Source organism: Phalacrocorax aristotelis, chromosome 3 (genome assembly GCF_949628215.1).
Source record: "Phalacrocorax aristotelis chromosome 3, bGulAri2.1, whole genome shotgun sequence".
Taxonomy (NCBI): Eukaryota; Metazoa; Chordata; class Aves; order Suliformes; family Phalacrocoracidae; genus Phalacrocorax; species Phalacrocorax aristotelis.
This window is the reverse complement of record NC_134278.1, coordinates 107071963-107090186: the sequence shown is the minus strand read 5'-3', so window position 1 is coordinate 107090186 and position 18224 is coordinate 107071963. Positions and strand designations below refer to the sequence as shown.

Below are 18224 nucleotides of genomic sequence, written 5' to 3'. Positions count from 1 at the left end.
ATTTACCCTGTGATTAGCAGCAGAAATGCTGGAAAAAGATTATGTTAACGCATCCATATCATCTACTGCCAAGAGAAGAAAACTAGTAACAAAACTCAGTCATTGATGATACGATTTCAACAGGAAAATTCCTTTTCCAGCTAGACCAAGTCCAAAGAGGAGGAAGGACTGTCCTCCAATGGGAAAGGGCTTTTTTCCTGATGTGCGCAAGTGAGCAAAGCAATCTCACAAATTAAGTTCCTCCTGCCAGCATTTTGAAGTCTTTGAAGAAATACCCTTTGCATTGATGTGAAGGCTTTGAAGAAAGTCACCCTTAGCAATGTGATGTCTCTGAAGTGATGTAAATCATACATTAATTATTACAGGAAAGTTTCCATTTTATTGTAAACTTATTATTTTAATAAGTCTCTCCTATATTTGAACCTGGGTTTTATGAAAGGATCAAGATCTGTCATTAACTGGGAAAAGTTCATCAATATATTTGTGGCTGAAATAGTTCCTTGTGGCATTTTTATTTGATATAGATGTTCCACATTAATAAAATGTAGAACTGATTTGTGATATAAACACAAGGGGTAGTACTGTATCAGCAAAAAAGATCACTTCCTTGGTGAACCTAGTGCTTTTGCTGATTCTGAAAGTTCACATTGAAAACTGGATGTTTCTTTTACTAACATGATCTAAAAGCTTTTGGATACATACCTTCTTTTTTTCTTGGTATTATGGTAACGTCTAGTGATATAGAGGACCAGTTTCTTTGATCTTGGTATACCATGAGACATGTCGTGTTCTGAAAGACTCCCACAGAACAGACAAAAGAAGGTACAGTTTTCACTAATTGTAACCGTAATTTCAGAGACACCCCGTGGCTCTATCATGGAACGAGTGAGTAAGAAACAGGATTGAACAGTAGACTGGAAATCTCTGTGTTGGCATTTATTAGGTGCGTTGGAAAAAGGAATTTTACCCTGCATACACCCAGCACTCCACTTACGTGCTGAGAATAGTCATGCTGCTTGATCAGCAGATTGGAGCAGTACTTGTTACATAAATATGAGAACTAAAAACATCATTACAGCTTTACATAAGAATATTACAAAAGAACAGTTTCAGTTCTCTATTCATAGCACCTGTGGATAAATGGATCGTTCTTAGCTTTAAAGGGTAAAATGAAAATATCTTTAACTCTAGTCTGAGACTAATGTTTGCTTCCCAGTTGTGCTTTTTTCCCCTAGGTTAGAGACCAGTTGGCATTAGGACTGTTTTTTATAATCTGACCACTTTAAGTTTCAACAGTCTCTTTGGTAAAAGATGAACAATGGGTTATTTTTGTAACTGAACTCTTTGTTTTGTTATATAGTCAGTATAGATTATTTTCCTTATGCATATATATCAATTTCATAGACATGCTATATCATAAGTATTCTCCTAGAATTATTCAATGACTATTTTGTCTTTGTACAAGATGAAGACTGTTACCATTTTTATCTAATAACATGTATTTTATAGTTATGATGACTCTTTTCATAGCTACTTTAATTGTATATATTATTTATTAAGGCTGTGTCATATCTGAGTAAACAACATGAAATTGTGTCTGGCTTCTGTGGAGGCAAAGATCTGCCTTCTTTTTTTTTTTCTTGTTGAAATAAGCTCTTATGTGCTACGTACAACACTTGTGTTATAAAGTTACCCTAACTTTTAGGAATTATTGGAATATTTGCCTTGGGGGAACAAGAAAGCATGGCATGTTATATTTTACAACTTGAAGTCCTTTTGGTTGGTTGGTTGTTTTATGTTCTTTCAGTTTAGAGTAGGGCTTGGGGTGGGGGGTAGGGTGTTTGTTTCCAATTACTTTTCCTCCACTGTATTTACAAATAAACTGGAAATAGATCCTTAGCTAGTGTAATCGCAATGCTTCTGGTCATTTCAGTGTGGCTGAAGGTTATCTGCTGTGATGGAATTACGGCCTTATGAAAAGCACATAGGAAAACTCAAAGGGAAAATTATTCTATTATGGAAATTCTGATTCTGTCCCTTAGAGAGAAGCTAGCAGACACGGTTAACTGGGAATAAGGTTTTTCTGTGTGGAGTCACCTATGCCCAATTCAATTAAAGCTTGATCTTTAAATTTGTAAATAGGAAATCCTGCTACGTTTGCCTTCCGCACTACTTAATATTCTGCCAGCATGTGGTTTTATGTATATATTTGTACATTTTGCTTAAAAAAAAAAAAACAAACAAAACAAAAAACAGAAATTACCCAGCTCTGTATTTGAAACCTTTGCGCTCAGTGTTGCTGAACCATTCTAAATTTGTCCTTAAAAGTATTTTTGAAAAGATTTTTCAGTTATTGTGGCTTTCTATTAGCTTTAATTTTAAAGGTGATCTATGTCATCCCTTTGCAAATATATCAATTTGTCAGATAAAGGTTAAAAATTAGATACATTTTATTCATGTTAAAGTCACACCCAGCTTATTTAAAGGCAGCTTTGACTTGGAGTTGCAAGCCTGAGGATATTGATTTGAATTATGCATGACTGTCTGGTATGCAGTTCCATTAGCCTGCTGGATGGATAATGTAAACATGTTCAGAATTTTAAGTATCCTATATGAGCGGCAGGTTAAAAATAGAGCTGATAAGAGCATGTGTATCTGAAAAATCCAAATCTTGGAGAATGAAACTACAAAAGGTTCATCTCTTCAAGAGGCTGACTTCAGGTGTGTTTCTCTGTTCTTTGAAAATGCTCAGCCCAAACAAATGCAGCTTATGTATATGACTGGAACAGGTGACACGATTGCTGTTGTTTACTGCAAAGAGTTGGCATCTCTACCAGGAAGCACACTCGTAACTGAAAGGTCAGGGCCAACTCTGCATCTTCTGGCAAAAAAGAGGAGCAGTGTCTGTTCTTGTTTAAATTGGTCAAGATTAACACTAGTGATTAGACTGATTTCTCCATAGCTTCAAGGAGTACTGTTTAGACTGCTGCTTGATTTTGCTCAGACTTTCTGTGGCTTCCAGTATCTCATAATTCCTGTTTTAGTATGTCCGATCTGTTTGGTTATCCCTGTATTGTAGCAGACTTTAGTTTGGTAGTATGTGTAATGGCTTCTGAAATTTTGTTTTTAAATCCTCAGCACTAAAACCACTGTGGTGTTAAGGTTTAAAACAGATAGTATCTTTTTAAAATGTTGTCCAAGTTTCCATGAATTTTAATAGAAAAAAGACAACGCTGAAATTAAAAGTACAATGCCATCTATGCTACATTTTATTAAGATATATGTCGAAGTGTTTCTGTTGCATATGTAGCGCTTGTGACAATTTGAGTGAAAATAAAAAAAATCAATTGCACTTATTTTCAAGATCTGATGGATACAAACCAGAAAACTAGTGGAATTTTGCATTAATTTGTAACTACCTTCTCAAAACTGTTTTGTGTGGAGTGCTTCATATTTGGCTATCTTAAATCCTGTACATAATGCCAGAATGGAACTATTTTTTAGATTATGAGAATAATGACAGAGAATAATGATGTATTTTCCCCAGACTTTAGTGTGTTCATTTGCGTACACCTTGGTATGGAAATAACCACATGAAAATTTGCAAGTTAATATATGACTTAGAAGCTCTTCTTGAAGATGACGTTGATTGTACTGCTCTGATATATTTTTTTTTTTAGTTTCCTGTCAAATCTTGGATCATGAATTGTACGCCCACACAAAATTTGGCCAGTAGATAAATCTTGAATATACATGGTAAAATTTTGAGTTGATTGTAATTTTCTTTTGTCGCTGAGGAATAATTAATCTGTTAACTGACTAATTAACTGCTGTCCTTCAGAGAAACCTCATCATCCTGTTTTGATAATGGCTGTTGTCGTTTACTGGTTTCAGAGCAAAACTCCTTTCACTGGCAATGAGAACCGCTGCTCTGAATCATCTGCTTTTCCTGGTGCCATTTCCTTCCTATTAACAAGAAGGGGCTTTAAAAGAAAAAAATATTTGGCAATAAAAACAGTAGTCGTCATTAGTGTTAAAGGCAATCTGTTGGCCTCAGAGGTGTAAGGGACAACAATGGCAATTTCCAGACTACTTTGAGATTCTGCTAAGGAGGAACTTAAGAACCCTTTTTATGAAGGGTGCTAACAATGGTAATTATTTATTTAAAAATAGTAGTTTGCGCTTTAGTTCTTCTCAGAGAGGAATGGGGGATCTTTTTTGTGCTTTTGTGCACAGTGCAGGTAATCCAGGAGAATATTATGCAGAGGAGAAATGATAGTTGTGTAAAGGTGAAAGTAATGGCAGGAGTACAGAGCCATTGTGTAAATAGCTGCACTGTTCCAGGTGATCTTTTTTTTTTGTGAGTGGTTCCAACATTAAACTACAGAGCTAGTAATATTTTGATAATACAGATGACTTACCATAAATACCACAATGTAGCAGTCAATTTTGAGTTCCTTTTCATGGTTCTCTAACTTTCAGTTAATTTTAAAAGAAATTTACGGCGGGGGGGGGAGTGAGATTTAATTCTAGTTGTACGTTCACAGTAAAAACATTATGTGAATGCTTTTTTGTCCCCAAAAGAAAGTATCATAACCTGGGACAGTTCAAAGTTAAATTTAAAAGCTAAAAGAAATACTTCTTAGGAAGTCCATGCAAATGTAAGTCTAACCTACAATGACACTGCTAGAAAAATGAAAATATTTAACACCTCTTTTAGTTCATATGTGCTTGTGGAAAACTTATCAAAATGATACAGTTATTTCATAATGTTAATACGAACAAGGGTAAGAGTCTGGGTTTTATGCTTCAGTGCCTCTGGCTCAGATATTACTCTTCAGAATCTATTTTAAAGCAAGGCTGAGCTTGTGGATATGAACAAGTCGGGTTAAGTTTTTTGCTGAGTGTTTTGCTGTAATACTTAGAAGTTGAGATAACTGAGGAAAAGGGGCAAGAGCAGCACATGCCTACCCATTCTTCTCTGGCTCCCTAGCTCTTAGTTGCCTTTGTGGCACTCATTTATTTGTAGCTGATGTCTTTCCAATGATATAGTGCACTGCAAGTTGGGAGTCGGTTCTGAAATGAGTCTATATTGAGTTCATAGTACAATAATTTATTTTTCCTTCTGGTTATTCCCCTTTACCTCTGATACATTTATTCAGGTTATGTTAGTATCACCACTTGGTTTTTGAATCCAGTGTAAATTTTGCTGTCTGAGTAGGAGAGAGTCTTTTGTTTTTAAGAAGAGGTCAGAAACATAATGGGAAAATCAGTTTACTAACTGCTGCCTTCTTCGCTGATTAGTACAAATTATTTCCAGCTTGTTGGAATGCAGATTGCATTTGAAAATGCCCATAATAAATTGCTATAAAGAGGCCTAACAATTTCTGTTTAAGGGAGTTTTATTTACTATAGTTTATGCGTAATCTCGGAGTTGCATACAATGTTTCTGCAACTCCTTTCTGAAATGCTTGCTTGAAATTTGCTGTGTTTTACATCTTCAGTGGGTGTATTGATATAGAAACACTTACACTCTGTCAACTCATAATAAATGGCAAACTCAGAATTTTAACACTGTTTCAGCGTTGATCAGGTTAAATTGTTTTATGTCTGCACCTTTTTTCATTTTGTTTTCCTTGAGTAAAAGTACTAGATTTCAGATGGGAAAGAATCTGCTTGTTTGTTTCGTGACAAATGTTAGTATATGGTGTACCTCAATTTTCTGAGGGGATCGGAGGGGTAGAGGAACACTTCCAAGGGGCTAGATATTCATCCTGTATAGATGGCTCAGATTCCTACTGTGTCAGTTTTCTGGTGTTTGATAAGGCACACAAAGCAGTTGTGGGAGAAGGCATATCACTTGTATCCATGGTAACTCGAAAGATACTTTGGAACTCAAAAGGATAGAAGAAGCCAGAGTAATAGGTCTCATTATAAGGGCAAAATACATAAAAGGTTCAGGCATATGCTTCTAATTAGTTGCCAAAAATAGCTAGAATCAGGGATGATGCAATGAAACAATAATTCTTAGTGTTAGAAATGAGCAACATTTGAAATCTAAAGATGTGCTCAACTGAAAGGCTTTTATCTTGCCATCTTACGGGTACTCGGTCAATGAATACTAATAGATATGCTATGGTTTCTTAATCATGCTTAGGACATGAGAGAACACACCGATAAAAGCTAGTGCAAGTCTCATATGACTACAAGTTTCAGAAGTTCCATAGTGATGTTAATTTTCATGGCTGTGATGCAGCTTCTTATGAATAGCATGTGCAAAGCATTCTCTTACATTTTACAAGTGCACTGCTGGAAAAATAAATGTAATGTGTACTTCTGTGTTGCAATAATAATTTTAAAAAAAGATTGAAAATGCAGATTAGTTTCAGATTGAAGATACAGTATTTTTCAGAGTAAGTTGCTTTAATTAATTTTAAAATAGGAAGGTAAGCAATGGGGGAGAGTGTGAAAATGTAATACGGAACTTGAATGGATGTACTAGAATTGAATCTTGGAGAATGAAAATAGAACAATGTGTGAAGTACAAGGTATAGGATATTTGAATAACCATTTTAATAGAAATGTTTTAATACAGTGAATAATTTTAAAGTTTTCTATTTGAACAGCAGTGTTTGTAAGGAATCCATCTTGTATTGCAGTGCAATTCTCCACATTATTTCCTCTGTTGCTATAGAAACTAATTCTAGTGCAGCTGTGATCGCTTATCAAAATTCTAATGTTTCAATACCCATTTCTTATTTTGAGTTATTTAAATAGCCTTGTCTTACTTTGATTCAAACTGCACATTTCATCACTGCTGAATTGTTGACTGGTCAAAATGTTAATGCAAAGTGATAGCAAATGCTGGGGTTTTTGGTGGGGTTTTTTGGTCCTTTTTTTGCTGCCATCTAAGCTATCGTATTTATTGTTAAAGTTTGAATAACAAGCAAATTAAGGCTTTTTCACTTGATAAATGATAAAGATCAATATTTGCTGTCTCACATAAGCATTTTGTAATGGATATCACTTCCTCAGTGTAATCTTAATTATATTTACTATTTCAGAAACCTTAAATAGTTCCTGTTACTGATATGTGGCCATGGGGGTGTGGTGTGTGTATATATGTGTGTTTGCATCTGTGTGTGTGTGTGTAAGCTCTTGTTACGATGTTCTTGACTTAAAAGTCTGTATCTTGGCATGCTAATTTTATCAAAGTAAAAATTTCAGTGATACCGCATTGTCTAAAACTAGCCAGCTGCAAGGTATACTGCAGAACATAATCACCGGTTAACAAAGTACTCTGAATCTCTTTTGCCTCTTGTAATATTTGTTTCTTCGGGGTTGGGTTTGGGGGTTGGGTTTTTTGTGGTGGTACTGGTGGTTTTGGGGTTCTTTGGGGTTCTTTTTTTTGGGGGGGTGTTGTTTTTTAACAATGAAAGTACTATGCTGGTGGATATATGTGTTCAATGCAGGATGCAGCAATGTAACTAGCATACGCAGAGGAGCTAAACTTGCCTATGAATTGTTAAACTGCTGTATTATAGAAGTAGCTTTATAGATATTTGAGATACCTGTATTTGTGATGATCCCCATCCTTCATTATTATAGTATAGAATTGAGTTTTTCAATATATATTGTAGAATCTGTGAATAATAGGTTGAAAAGGACCTGTGGAGGTCATCTAGTCTGATATCCTGACTGAGAGAGAGCTACTAACTTCAAAGTTAGACCAGGTTTCTCGGGGCCCTATCCAGGAGAGCTTTTAACACCTTCAAGGCTGTTGGTTATACAGCCTCTCTGGGTAACCTCTTACAGTCTATAGCCACTCAGATTTCAAAGTTTTTTTTTTTTCCTTATATTTAATTAGAATTTCCTTTGTTGCAACATGCATGTATATCAGTTATATATGGGGTTATATATAGCTTAATAAAGTAGTTTGTTAATAAAATATTTTAAACTCTTAATGCTGAGATTTGAAAAGATCAGTGTTCTTGTTATGAACCATGTTACTCAGCAGAATGACGTTTATGTTTTCAATTGTAACATTAAGATCGAAAAATCTTTGCTGACACCAAATTATGAGAAAGGGCGGGATGGTAATAGGTCTGGAGACATATGTTGTAAATTCTCTGATGTTGTAGCAAAGCTACTGAAATGTTCCAGTGGTACTTTCCAAGATAATCACTGACTTTCTAATGAGTGTACACTAATTTCATGTAGAGTGAAATAAATAATTTTCAACTTTGAAATTATCATACAAACACTTTGCAGCTGTGGCTGTCAGACTTTGATTACTAATTAACTGCTGTGCAGCACCTTTAAGTCTCTTATTCAACAAGCAGCATCAAACAGCAATGTCAAATTAGGTATATAAATTTTTGTTAGTAAAGAGAGGTCTATGAGAAACAAATTTTGATGGATATGCATGTTTTCATTCTCTTACAAAGGCTAATAAGTTTAATATGGTAGGTATATCACCATGTTCATGAAAACACAATTTACCAGTTAGTGTTTTGGGAAGTTAAATGGGTTGAGAATGATATTCTGCACTCTGACCATTTACTGTTCAGCGCTATTGTTTCCTTGGGAGGATGACAGGGAAGAACAGTTCCTCTCCTACTGTTTGAGGGCTGAAGCGTCATTCTGTAGACCTCATGAGCCCTCTGTATGCAATATGTAGCTTGGCCATTGTTCTCTGATCCTCAAAAGTTCTGCATAGCTCTTATGACTGGTGCTATGGTTGAATGAAAATATCTTCAGCAACCAGACTCATACTCATCTAGTCCTGTCAAAAAGCAGAAAATTACCAGTTTTGTGAGTTATATGACAACTGGGGAAACATAGCAACAGCTACATCGTATACTACATAGAAGCCTAGTAAAGCAGATCATCTGTGACAGTGGAAGGTCTCAGAAGCACCACAAAGTGCAAGAAATTTAGTTTTGAGTAATTGTGTTTCTCTGTGCCCAGAGGAACTTGTCTGAGGCCTTGCTGGAGTGAGTGAAACAGACTAACATGTTCCCTGCTGCTTCCTCTGGGCCTTTTCTCTGAACTCACAGCCCTTCTACTGGTTGTGTGAAGGAAAGATGGCTTGGTTTTGAAGCATATCCATTTCCTGTGATTTCAGAGTGTCTGTTTTGCCTTTCTTTTTCTGGACAGTTGGCCCCAAAACTGGTACTAGTACCATTATTCCTAAGCATACCTTCTAAAGGCATGAGGATCTAAAAGGTTTTAGAGGATTTTCTAGAGGAGTTACAATTTTCTTCTATTTTTGACCTATTAGGTACTCCTGTAAACTGAGGTCATCCTTGATTTTTCTGATTCTAGCTGGCTTCTAGTAAAGTTATGAGGGCTGTTTCAAAAGCAAAAAACACTTAATTTTCTACATTCCTTTTTACAGGAATACTGTAATATACTTTAAGAAATGCAGTCCGTTTTAAGGCGAGTCAGTGAGCCAGTGTGTCAAGGAAAGAAGGGATAAAAATGCCTGAATAGATAAGAGAAATCGAGGTCCTTTGGAATCTCTGGATCTGAATACATAATTAGCACTGTCTTCCCCACTCAAAAGGAAAAACAATAATAAATCTAAAACATAAATACAAAAATAAATGCCTGTTCTGGGAAACGCCTTTCTTCTGGAATGTAACTAGCTGTAGTCTCTAGGTTGTGCAGATTTTCACCTACAAATATAGATATTCCCACTCATCAGACATTGCTGATTTCTCTTTTATCTCTTTGCTCTGTTGACATTGCTTTTTTCTCAGATCTGAACCACTTTTTTGCATGTCATGTGTTGTTTTATTTTCCCTACTCCTTCACCTTTCTTCCTTTGTCATTTTGGCTTTATTTTAGCCGTTTGTAATTTTTCATTCCTGTTTGCATCATGTCTGTTCTTTATTCTTCTGCTCTTTTTCTTATTTTTTCTACAGATCTTCTAAACTTCTCTCCCTTAATTTCTTTCCTTCATTTACCAAAAACCTATCACTTTTTTTCTGAATTGTTGCACCTACTTTCTCCTTTTGCCTTTTTTTTTCCTTCTTCCTTTTACTTTTTTTCCCCACCCTAATATTGTAATTTTTTTGTTTTCTCTTCCTTCTCTTCCATTTCAGAGCTGGTGATAATGGAAAATTCTGTGGGGATAGATGTCTTAAGAAGCTAGTGGCTTGGAGGTTTCCCTGTTGTTGTTGGTACATAATTCAGGTGACTTTTAGATTAATAATAATTTACAAGGCTGGAGGAAATGGCTAGGGTACTAGTCTTAAAAGACTTGGTTTCAGTTCCACACTTCATTGGAAGCTTTCTGTGATTATGAGCACTTCTGAGCTAGATTCACAGTAGTGTTTATTACCTCTTGTTTAAACCTATACTTTAGTTCTCCATCTGTAAAATGCCAAGCATGTTAACTTCTACTATTACAGTAATACTACTATTCACCATAATATATATTTCACCTATATATATTAATAGTTATGAGATGCCTAAATTGGTTTCGTATAGATATCTTGAGTAGATGGGCAGAAACTTTAACTCATGCCCTGCTGAAACGGTTCATGCAGAATCATTGTAGTGCTGTTCTGTTAGTGACTTGCTCCAACAGAGTATCCTTTGCACTCGAAATTGCTATGAAAATAAGGCAAAGGAATCAAAGCAAACTTTGTGTTCCTATTCTGGAAGCAATTTTTGACGGAAAGTATCTTTCCTGGTTCATTTTCACCAGTTAGGGTAGTAATAAATAGAGAGCTAAAATACTAGGGAAATTTACACAGTGTTTTGAAGAAAATTACAAAATGCGGCTACCAAGGTGAAGCTGCTTTTAAGAAACCATGAAGCTGTTGCATTTTAAGTTGCATAAAGAGTTCTCACTAAAGGAAGTAGCTGTATCTTACTTAAAATCAAAGTGTGGAAAAAGCAATCATGGAATTCTGATAATTAAGGAATATATTTAAGTGCAGTATATACTGCTGAATGGATCTTGTTTATATTATCAAATGAATGATTATTGAGATCTTAGAGAGGGTTTCTGTATCGCTTTGAAAACTTTATATTCTTTTTCTTGTCAAATTAAAAAAAAAAATCCCTGAAATAAGCTGCAAAAATATTAAAATATTGAAGACGACGATGCACATAACACATCAATCTTGCTTTCTAATCACACTTTCTTTCCTCATTTGAGACCAAACAGAATGAGAGCAGGAACACTACAGGAATATTAGCTGTGTGTTACAGTAATTTACTGGAAATTGATTATAGACATCTGGGATCTTTTTCACCTTTTCAGCACTTTATCCTGCTGCTCGACTCCTGCACTTAATACTGCAGCTGTAGTAGTATTAAACTGGACTGGAATTTGGACTAGACTTTAAAATGAAAATTGTACTCAAATGAAGTATAGCAATGACAGGAAAATATTTTCTAAGCTCTCATCCAGCTGCTAGGGTTCAGAGGTATGAGGGGATGCTAGTATGCACACACTGGTCAGAAATGGGGATTCTCAGGGGCCTGAGATGGTTTATAATGGGTGGAGTTCTCAAAGCTTTTAGCTGTTAAGCTCTGAATTTCTGTTAAGACCGTAAATGCTGGTGAGATAGCTGAATTTGGGTGAATTTTCACAGAGATTATAAAAGGCATTTCCTTGTCATCAAGACACTCTTACATTTTCAAAGATGGTTGTCAATCACCTTCAGCAAGCAGGAGTTGTAGTGTATTTTAAAGGCGGGAGGGGGAAGAAAGGTTCTATGAATTAATTTAACTTATTTTTTGGGAAGTGGTATTCTTCTAATGATTTTGCTACCTTGGAAGAAATTAACAGTGAACAGAGGTGCAAAGGAATACCTGATCATTTATGAAGTTAACCAACGTAGTGACCTGAAAAGTAGTGTAAAGGAAAGTCGGCTGCATATAAAAACAGTAAAAGTGAAACCACCATCTAAATTGAACAGAAAATAAGTTTTTATACCTAAGAAGTCGAGTGAGCGTACTTAGCGCAGATGCTTTACCGAAGGAGATACAATTACGGAAAGGAAGGCAAACAATTTTACAATTTCGCTTCTTAAAGATCGCAGCCTGCAAAAAGCTTTAGAGTAGGATGAGCTCTCAGAAAAGACTTTTTGAAGTCTCCTTTTAAAAGTTTTTTTTTTAAAAAAATCATGAAAGCTTTATTTATTGATATTTGCATGAGCAAGAGATTAAAATATTGAACCAATAGGTTTGAGCAGTATTTAGATGTATTTTGGACAGATGGAAAGTATAAATACAGAACCAGGTAGCAGAACTCCTTCCCATTCAAATTAATAGAAACATTGTATAAGGAATCAGAGAATGATACTTAAATTGAAAGAAAATGAATTCAAGAGATGCTAATGTATAATTTTCATTGAAAGACGACCAAAATATTTGGGAAGGAAACAAAAGAATGTCTTTGACAGTTAGTTCACTGTAATGCTTTAATAATGTATTTGTAGTTTAAATATTCTAATCTGGGCTAATTTTGGAAAGATAAAGTTTGGAATTTTTCACCGGTGCAGTGCTTTTCAGTATTGCTATGTAAAACAGACAATAAATTCTTACAAATCAGAAGTGCTCTAAAAAGAAATTTTCTCTTCTCTGCACTTATGTCAGCAACAACCCCCAAGCTTAGCTCTGCAGGCTTATGATGTAAACAGACAGATAATAATTAAAAAAATTACTATGTGAGTATAGGTAACTTCAGTTGGTCTCAGACCTTTCCTGAGGAAGAAAATTGAAGCTTTAAGGACTGGACATAATGACAAATCAATAATTTTGGATTAGTTTTATTAAAAAACGAGAGAGAACCATATTATTACATGAATGACCAGTAGAACGAGGCTTAGAAGGTGAGGGGAATGCAGTGCAAAGAACTTCGTGGGACATCAGATGTAAATGGTAGTAACACTTTTTTCATTTCTGGGGTTAAGCTGATAAAAGAATTTTTTTCTATTGTCCATAATGACCCTATACCACTTCAATATCCCAATTTTTTCATTAAGTGAGACTTGTGCCATAAATCTTTTGGAAAAGAAATAGAATAATGCCAAGATAATTTGTTTTATTGTGAAATAATACGAGTTTTTTCCTCGTAAAGATGCATGTAAGCTTTTCATTTTAAAGGAAGGAGAGCCCTGAGGTTTCACTCAATATGTAGTATTTCTATTTTATACTCCTCGTAATGTGGTGTAATTCGGTCAACCTAATATTTTGGATGGTAGAAAAGTTCAGACATGAAAATTCCATTTGGACTGTCTGTGCTGCATACCAGAAACCTCTAAGGGTATTTAATCATTCAGAATAAGAAAGGTTTCTTTAATTTTTAAACATGTATTTCATTTTATGTTTTATTTAAATTGTCTTAACATTTACATAGAACCCCTTGAAGGCTTGAAAACTTGAAATTTACATTACATTTAAAAAATAATTAATTATGAAGCATACTGTATGTAGAGATACATTAGAGGAAGAAAAGGTACTGTATGAGTATGAAGATAATCTGATAATTACAAAATATTACTTGCAAAAATTATTAATTTATGTAGTGATTATTTGTTTTAAAGGAACTGGAATCCAGATTCCCAAAGATTTGCGGTAATACTGCCTCCCACAATAGTATGAATATTTAAAGGAGTAACATATATGAGAAACTCCAAGTTGCAAAAGAGTAGTTAACTGTTTATGAGACAAGGGAATTAGAACCACAAGGATAGTTTCTTTTTTCCATATGTTGAGATGCATGATCGTGGAATTACTCAGGAAACGTGGGCTAAAGAAAGCTAGGTTTATGCTGCTGCTGACAACCTTCGGGAAAATTAATTAAGATAGTAAAGTCTAAATGTTGTAAGCATGGAAAGGAACATCACCAGCTTCATGGTGAAATGTTGTACAGACTAGCGTGACCTGCAAGGGACCAGGACAGAGAGGAGAAATTAGGAGAATTGGGAGTAGAATGTTCAGGAAGTAACTGCAAACCTAAAGAAAAAGCATTTCCTATCATGAGTTCATGTATCTTTAAACTGTGATTCCACTCAGAAAAATGACAGAAAAAGTTTGTGTATTTTCTCATAATTATCAATTGTATGTCCCAGGAATACTCATTTTGGCCATGGTAGCTGTGTCAGGTTTTACTGGCAATCCCTTGAGGTTGATGGCAAAAATATGTATTAATGCCCCTTGGCATTCAGTCAGTCCCCTGTACAGGGACTTATGGAAACAGATTAACCATCGTTGTTTAACAAACAGTACTAAAAAAAAAAGGTATTTATTTACTTCTGACTTAAATGTGCTAATGACAGTTTACAAGTCGTAATTTCTGACTGTACCAGCAAAATGCTAATCTGTTTGTGTTTGAAAGATATTTTGCTTATAGTTCTGGTTTCTTCAGGCGTTGAGCAAGGACTTTACTGTTACCACTGTATGAGTGTTTTCCCAGGCCACTAAAGAGAGATGAAGATTTTAGTTAAAGCAGTTAACCCTTAAAAGGTTGATTATTCAAATCTGCCTATTCACAGCAATATACTGTAGTCTCAATTCAGAGTTTACTAAATATTTATACTGAACAACTTGGTTCTCATTCTCATGTTATGAGAATACAAAGTTATTTAACATATTTTTAGGTGGAAAACTGGATGTGGGATCTTCATCCCATTCTAACTTTGGTTTTGTCTTTCCTCTGTTCTGGCATTTTCTGGCTGGTAGGAACCTCAGGCTAAACCCTCTGTGATTATTCCTTTCCTCCAGGTTTGGGATGTATGTTGGCTTGTTTTTCACCCTGTCTTGTCCAAAATGGTATGGTAATTTAATACGATTAATGGGGGGAATTGGCAAAATTTATCTTCTGGTTTGAAAGCCAAAAGTTTCTTGGGAAAGTTGCACAGATACGATGCAAGAATTTTTTATTTTTACTGTTCCCGTTTGCTTGTGGTTCACTGTAACCATTTGCTTGTAAGAGTAACTCTTTAGCAGATGTCACTAGCCACGTTCAGGGGACTTTGGAAGGTATTCTTCGGCTCTGTCACAGTATACAGGTATGCACAAGTGTAACAGTGTCTAGGTTTACAGCTTAAATGAAGGTACAAGGTATGTTATAGACAGTGCTTCTATATGTAAATACGTAAACACTTCAGAACATGCTTTCCTTTCAGCTCTGAATGTTTTTTTCCAATACAGTCAGTGCAAGGCCAGCCCGCATTAGCAGTAGGGTTTTTTTATTTTAAACTTTGATATATATGCAAAATGCTGTTGACTGATTGTGGAAGTTTATTACTTTTGCATAATTTTTAAGGAAAATACCCAGTATCAGCTACTCAGTGCTGCTGTGTTCGCTTCTGTCTGTGGTATCATTTGTCTTTGATATCGTCATGAGAATATCTTCATGTAGTCCAAATTTGCAGTGTTTTCAGAGAGCTGTAACGTGAAACCATAATTTTGTTGCATCATTTACTGTGGGGAGGGGGAAATTAATTTAAAATGAGACATTTTAAGAGAAACCTTTTGTTCAAAACCAGTTTATGCCTGTTTAGACAGAGGTTTCCTTAGATTTTTAAACCTGGATATTTGCTTTAAAAATTTATATGCTATTTCTGTTTGGTAAACTAAACTTTCAAAACTAAATAGTTAAAACCTGCCCCAGAGTTTCAGCTTTTTCTGAGATTTTTTTTTTTTTTTTTAATCACAACTGGTTAAAAAGAAATTTCTTTTCTTCACTTCTTCCTCGCCTACATTAAAGGTACCTTTTCTGTCACACAGCCTGTGCAGTTTTCCCATAGGGACATATAATGGAGTTCATCAAAGTGAAAAAAGTGAGTCACACAGTCATTTATTTACTCGTGTAAGGCAATAATGGTGTTGATAGTTACACAGACACGCTTTCATTTCTTTAGCTTGTGGAAAAGCTGAGAGTTAAAAAGTCTTTGCAGATGAGACGACTACAAGTGAAAAGAAAGAAATTAAGCCACAGCTACATGATGGTTACTCTCTCATATAATGCTGTTTGTTGCCTTTCAGCAACAATAAGCAGAAATGTTGCTGGTCTAAATTTGCTAGAATATTTAATTATATAAATTATGAAAAGGGAGCCCTGTTTTGGTGGTATAGAGAGTCAAAGGATATTTATTATTATTTTATTATGATCAAAATATCAGTTTAGATTCTAAAATTGATGTCTCTCTAGTTTCTCCATGTTCTGCAAATAAAGCTTTCTCACTGTTTCTGCATGGCAATTTCAAGGTTCTGACTGTCCCACTTAACTCTTTTGTATGTAGGGTTTTATGCGTATGACTGTGTTTTGAGCATAGGATTCCCCGCATGCTCTGTTTTTCTTTCCAGCCCTGTGGGACTGGAGCTTCAGGAGTTAGTGGGACTAGGCTAACTAACAGCAGAGTGCTGTAAGAGTAACTTGGAATCACTCTGAATGGTAGGCTGGCTGTGATGGGTTTCTCAGAGAAGAGAGGATTTCTGACAGTGGTATTATCTCTAGGAGTGCTTGGTGGTGTTTTAATTACTCATTTGCCTTAGCTAAAGCTAAGAGGAGTTCCATTAGGTGCTCACTGAAATAGAGAAGAGCCCTGCATTCCCCAGTTACTTTTGAGACTTCTGCCTATCTATGCAGTAGATATACTCCATAACGAGCTATCCTGTTCCTCAGTTGCCCAGCTTTGGAGATCTGCAACACACATGGACTCCCTTCTAGCCAGTGTGTCGGGGTTTGCTTCCCATGGGCGGTGTGCACCAAAACCACGGTGGTTTGGGCTTACATCAAACGCCAGAAGCTGTGAAATGTTGTTACATGCCACAGCCAGATACAGCCCAGACTTCCAAAGGAAGGGAGCACAAAAGGGAGCTTTTCAGAAAGACTGTTTCCCGAGAGACACATTACTGTGTTTTCAGCCTTGTTCCATAATGGTTAACTCTTATGCATGGTCTGTTTATATGGTATGTTGAACAGCTGGTGATTACCTCTGGAGCAGTTAAAAGGCTGATGCACTGTGTGAGTGTTCAGGGGACAGGCAAGGTAATCCTGTATACAAAAACCTGGTGACGAAACAAAAATGTACTACCTTTGTCATGTGGGAAAGATGAGTTTCTTCCTTAGGTGAATCTGAAATCAAAGCATATGCTGTTGTAATGTTAAGACTTTCATTAGCTTCCTGGTTTGGTAGATTTTTTTTGTGAGTGAAAGTGGTATGTGTGACACCAGAAAACGTTGCTTTGAAATTTTTGTGTATAAGTTAATTCTATGAGTGAGGGGCATAGAAATCTTCGTTAAAACTGCTACAGAAGATGTAAACAAAATGATACAGGTTTTACCTATCCTTGGTATTCCTTTCATTTCAGGTACTGCACACCTTGCTGTATTTTCCCAACTCCAGTCAACTGTGTAATGCTGCAGAGTAAAATAAGAGATCAAAAATTGAAATGTAATTATTTTGAATTAACTTTCTGTATCCATAGCCATGCATTCTGGATTTATTTTCTAAGGAGACGTATAACCACATTTCTATAGCGTGAAGCAGATATGGTCAGCATCAAGTATTCATCCCAAGCACAAGATTGCTTGTGGTCCTTTCTCCACTGTCTTTAGTGACTGGACTTGGTGTCTAACTTGTAGACACTGGGTACGTACCCTTTAGCTGTCCTTAACAAGTAATAAAGAATGAGACACTGCTTCCCTTATTAAATTCACCGGTGATCATAGTTCACTTGTGTGAAAAGGTTTGTGTCTGCCTTTATTAGTACCTTATTTGTTTTCAGAGTTTAATTTAGTATCTCCCTGGGTGAGTAACAGCATAGGAGGTGATCAGAAGTTTGATGTCATGGCTTTAGGGAGTGCATTTTGTTTCCTTAATTGGTCTGCATTCCACCTGCACAGAATCTGACTTAACATATCCAAAGGTTTTTGCAAGGTAAGCATCCCTGAAAATCAAGCTTAGAATTTTTGTCATTTGTGCTATATTTATTTATATATGGTTTACATGGTCCATTGTGACTATATATTTAATACTTCGCTTTTCCCCCACATCTTTTTCATTTGAGAGATCATTTGTTTCCATTTTTAAAAAATTTTTTTCAGTAGTATTTGTTATCTAATTTAAAATGGAAAGTAAAAAAAAGACATAGATTTTTTTTTTTAAAAATACTCTGTCTAGATATTTGGACTTACTGTTTTCTGCAGAACTGTTTCAACAGTAAATAATCGGAAAGTAAGTAAAGAATTT

The 18224-nt window shown here is 35.5% G+C and overlaps 1 protein-coding gene across 6 annotated transcripts in view; it reads left to right on the top strand.

Moving 5' to 3' along the window:
• The window catches only part of SYT14 (synaptotagmin 14), a 94801-nt gene that overhangs the window by 44048 nt on the left and 32529 nt on the right, over positions 1 to 18224 (top strand). The window contains exons 1-2 of one of the 6 annotated variants that reach the window (XM_075088987.1): positions 12601 to 15809; positions 17344 to 17426. The exons of 4 other annotated variants lie outside the window; for them this stretch is intronic. In XM_075088987.1, the coding sequence (XP_074945088.1) occupies positions 17390 to 17426 (37 nt within the window). In that variant the 5' untranslated portion in view covers positions 12601 to 15809; positions 17344 to 17389. Of the gene's footprint in view, positions 1 to 12600; positions 17427 to 18224 lie in introns of those variants that run through there. One more of the 6 variants, XM_075088986.1, reaches the window with a different exon arrangement.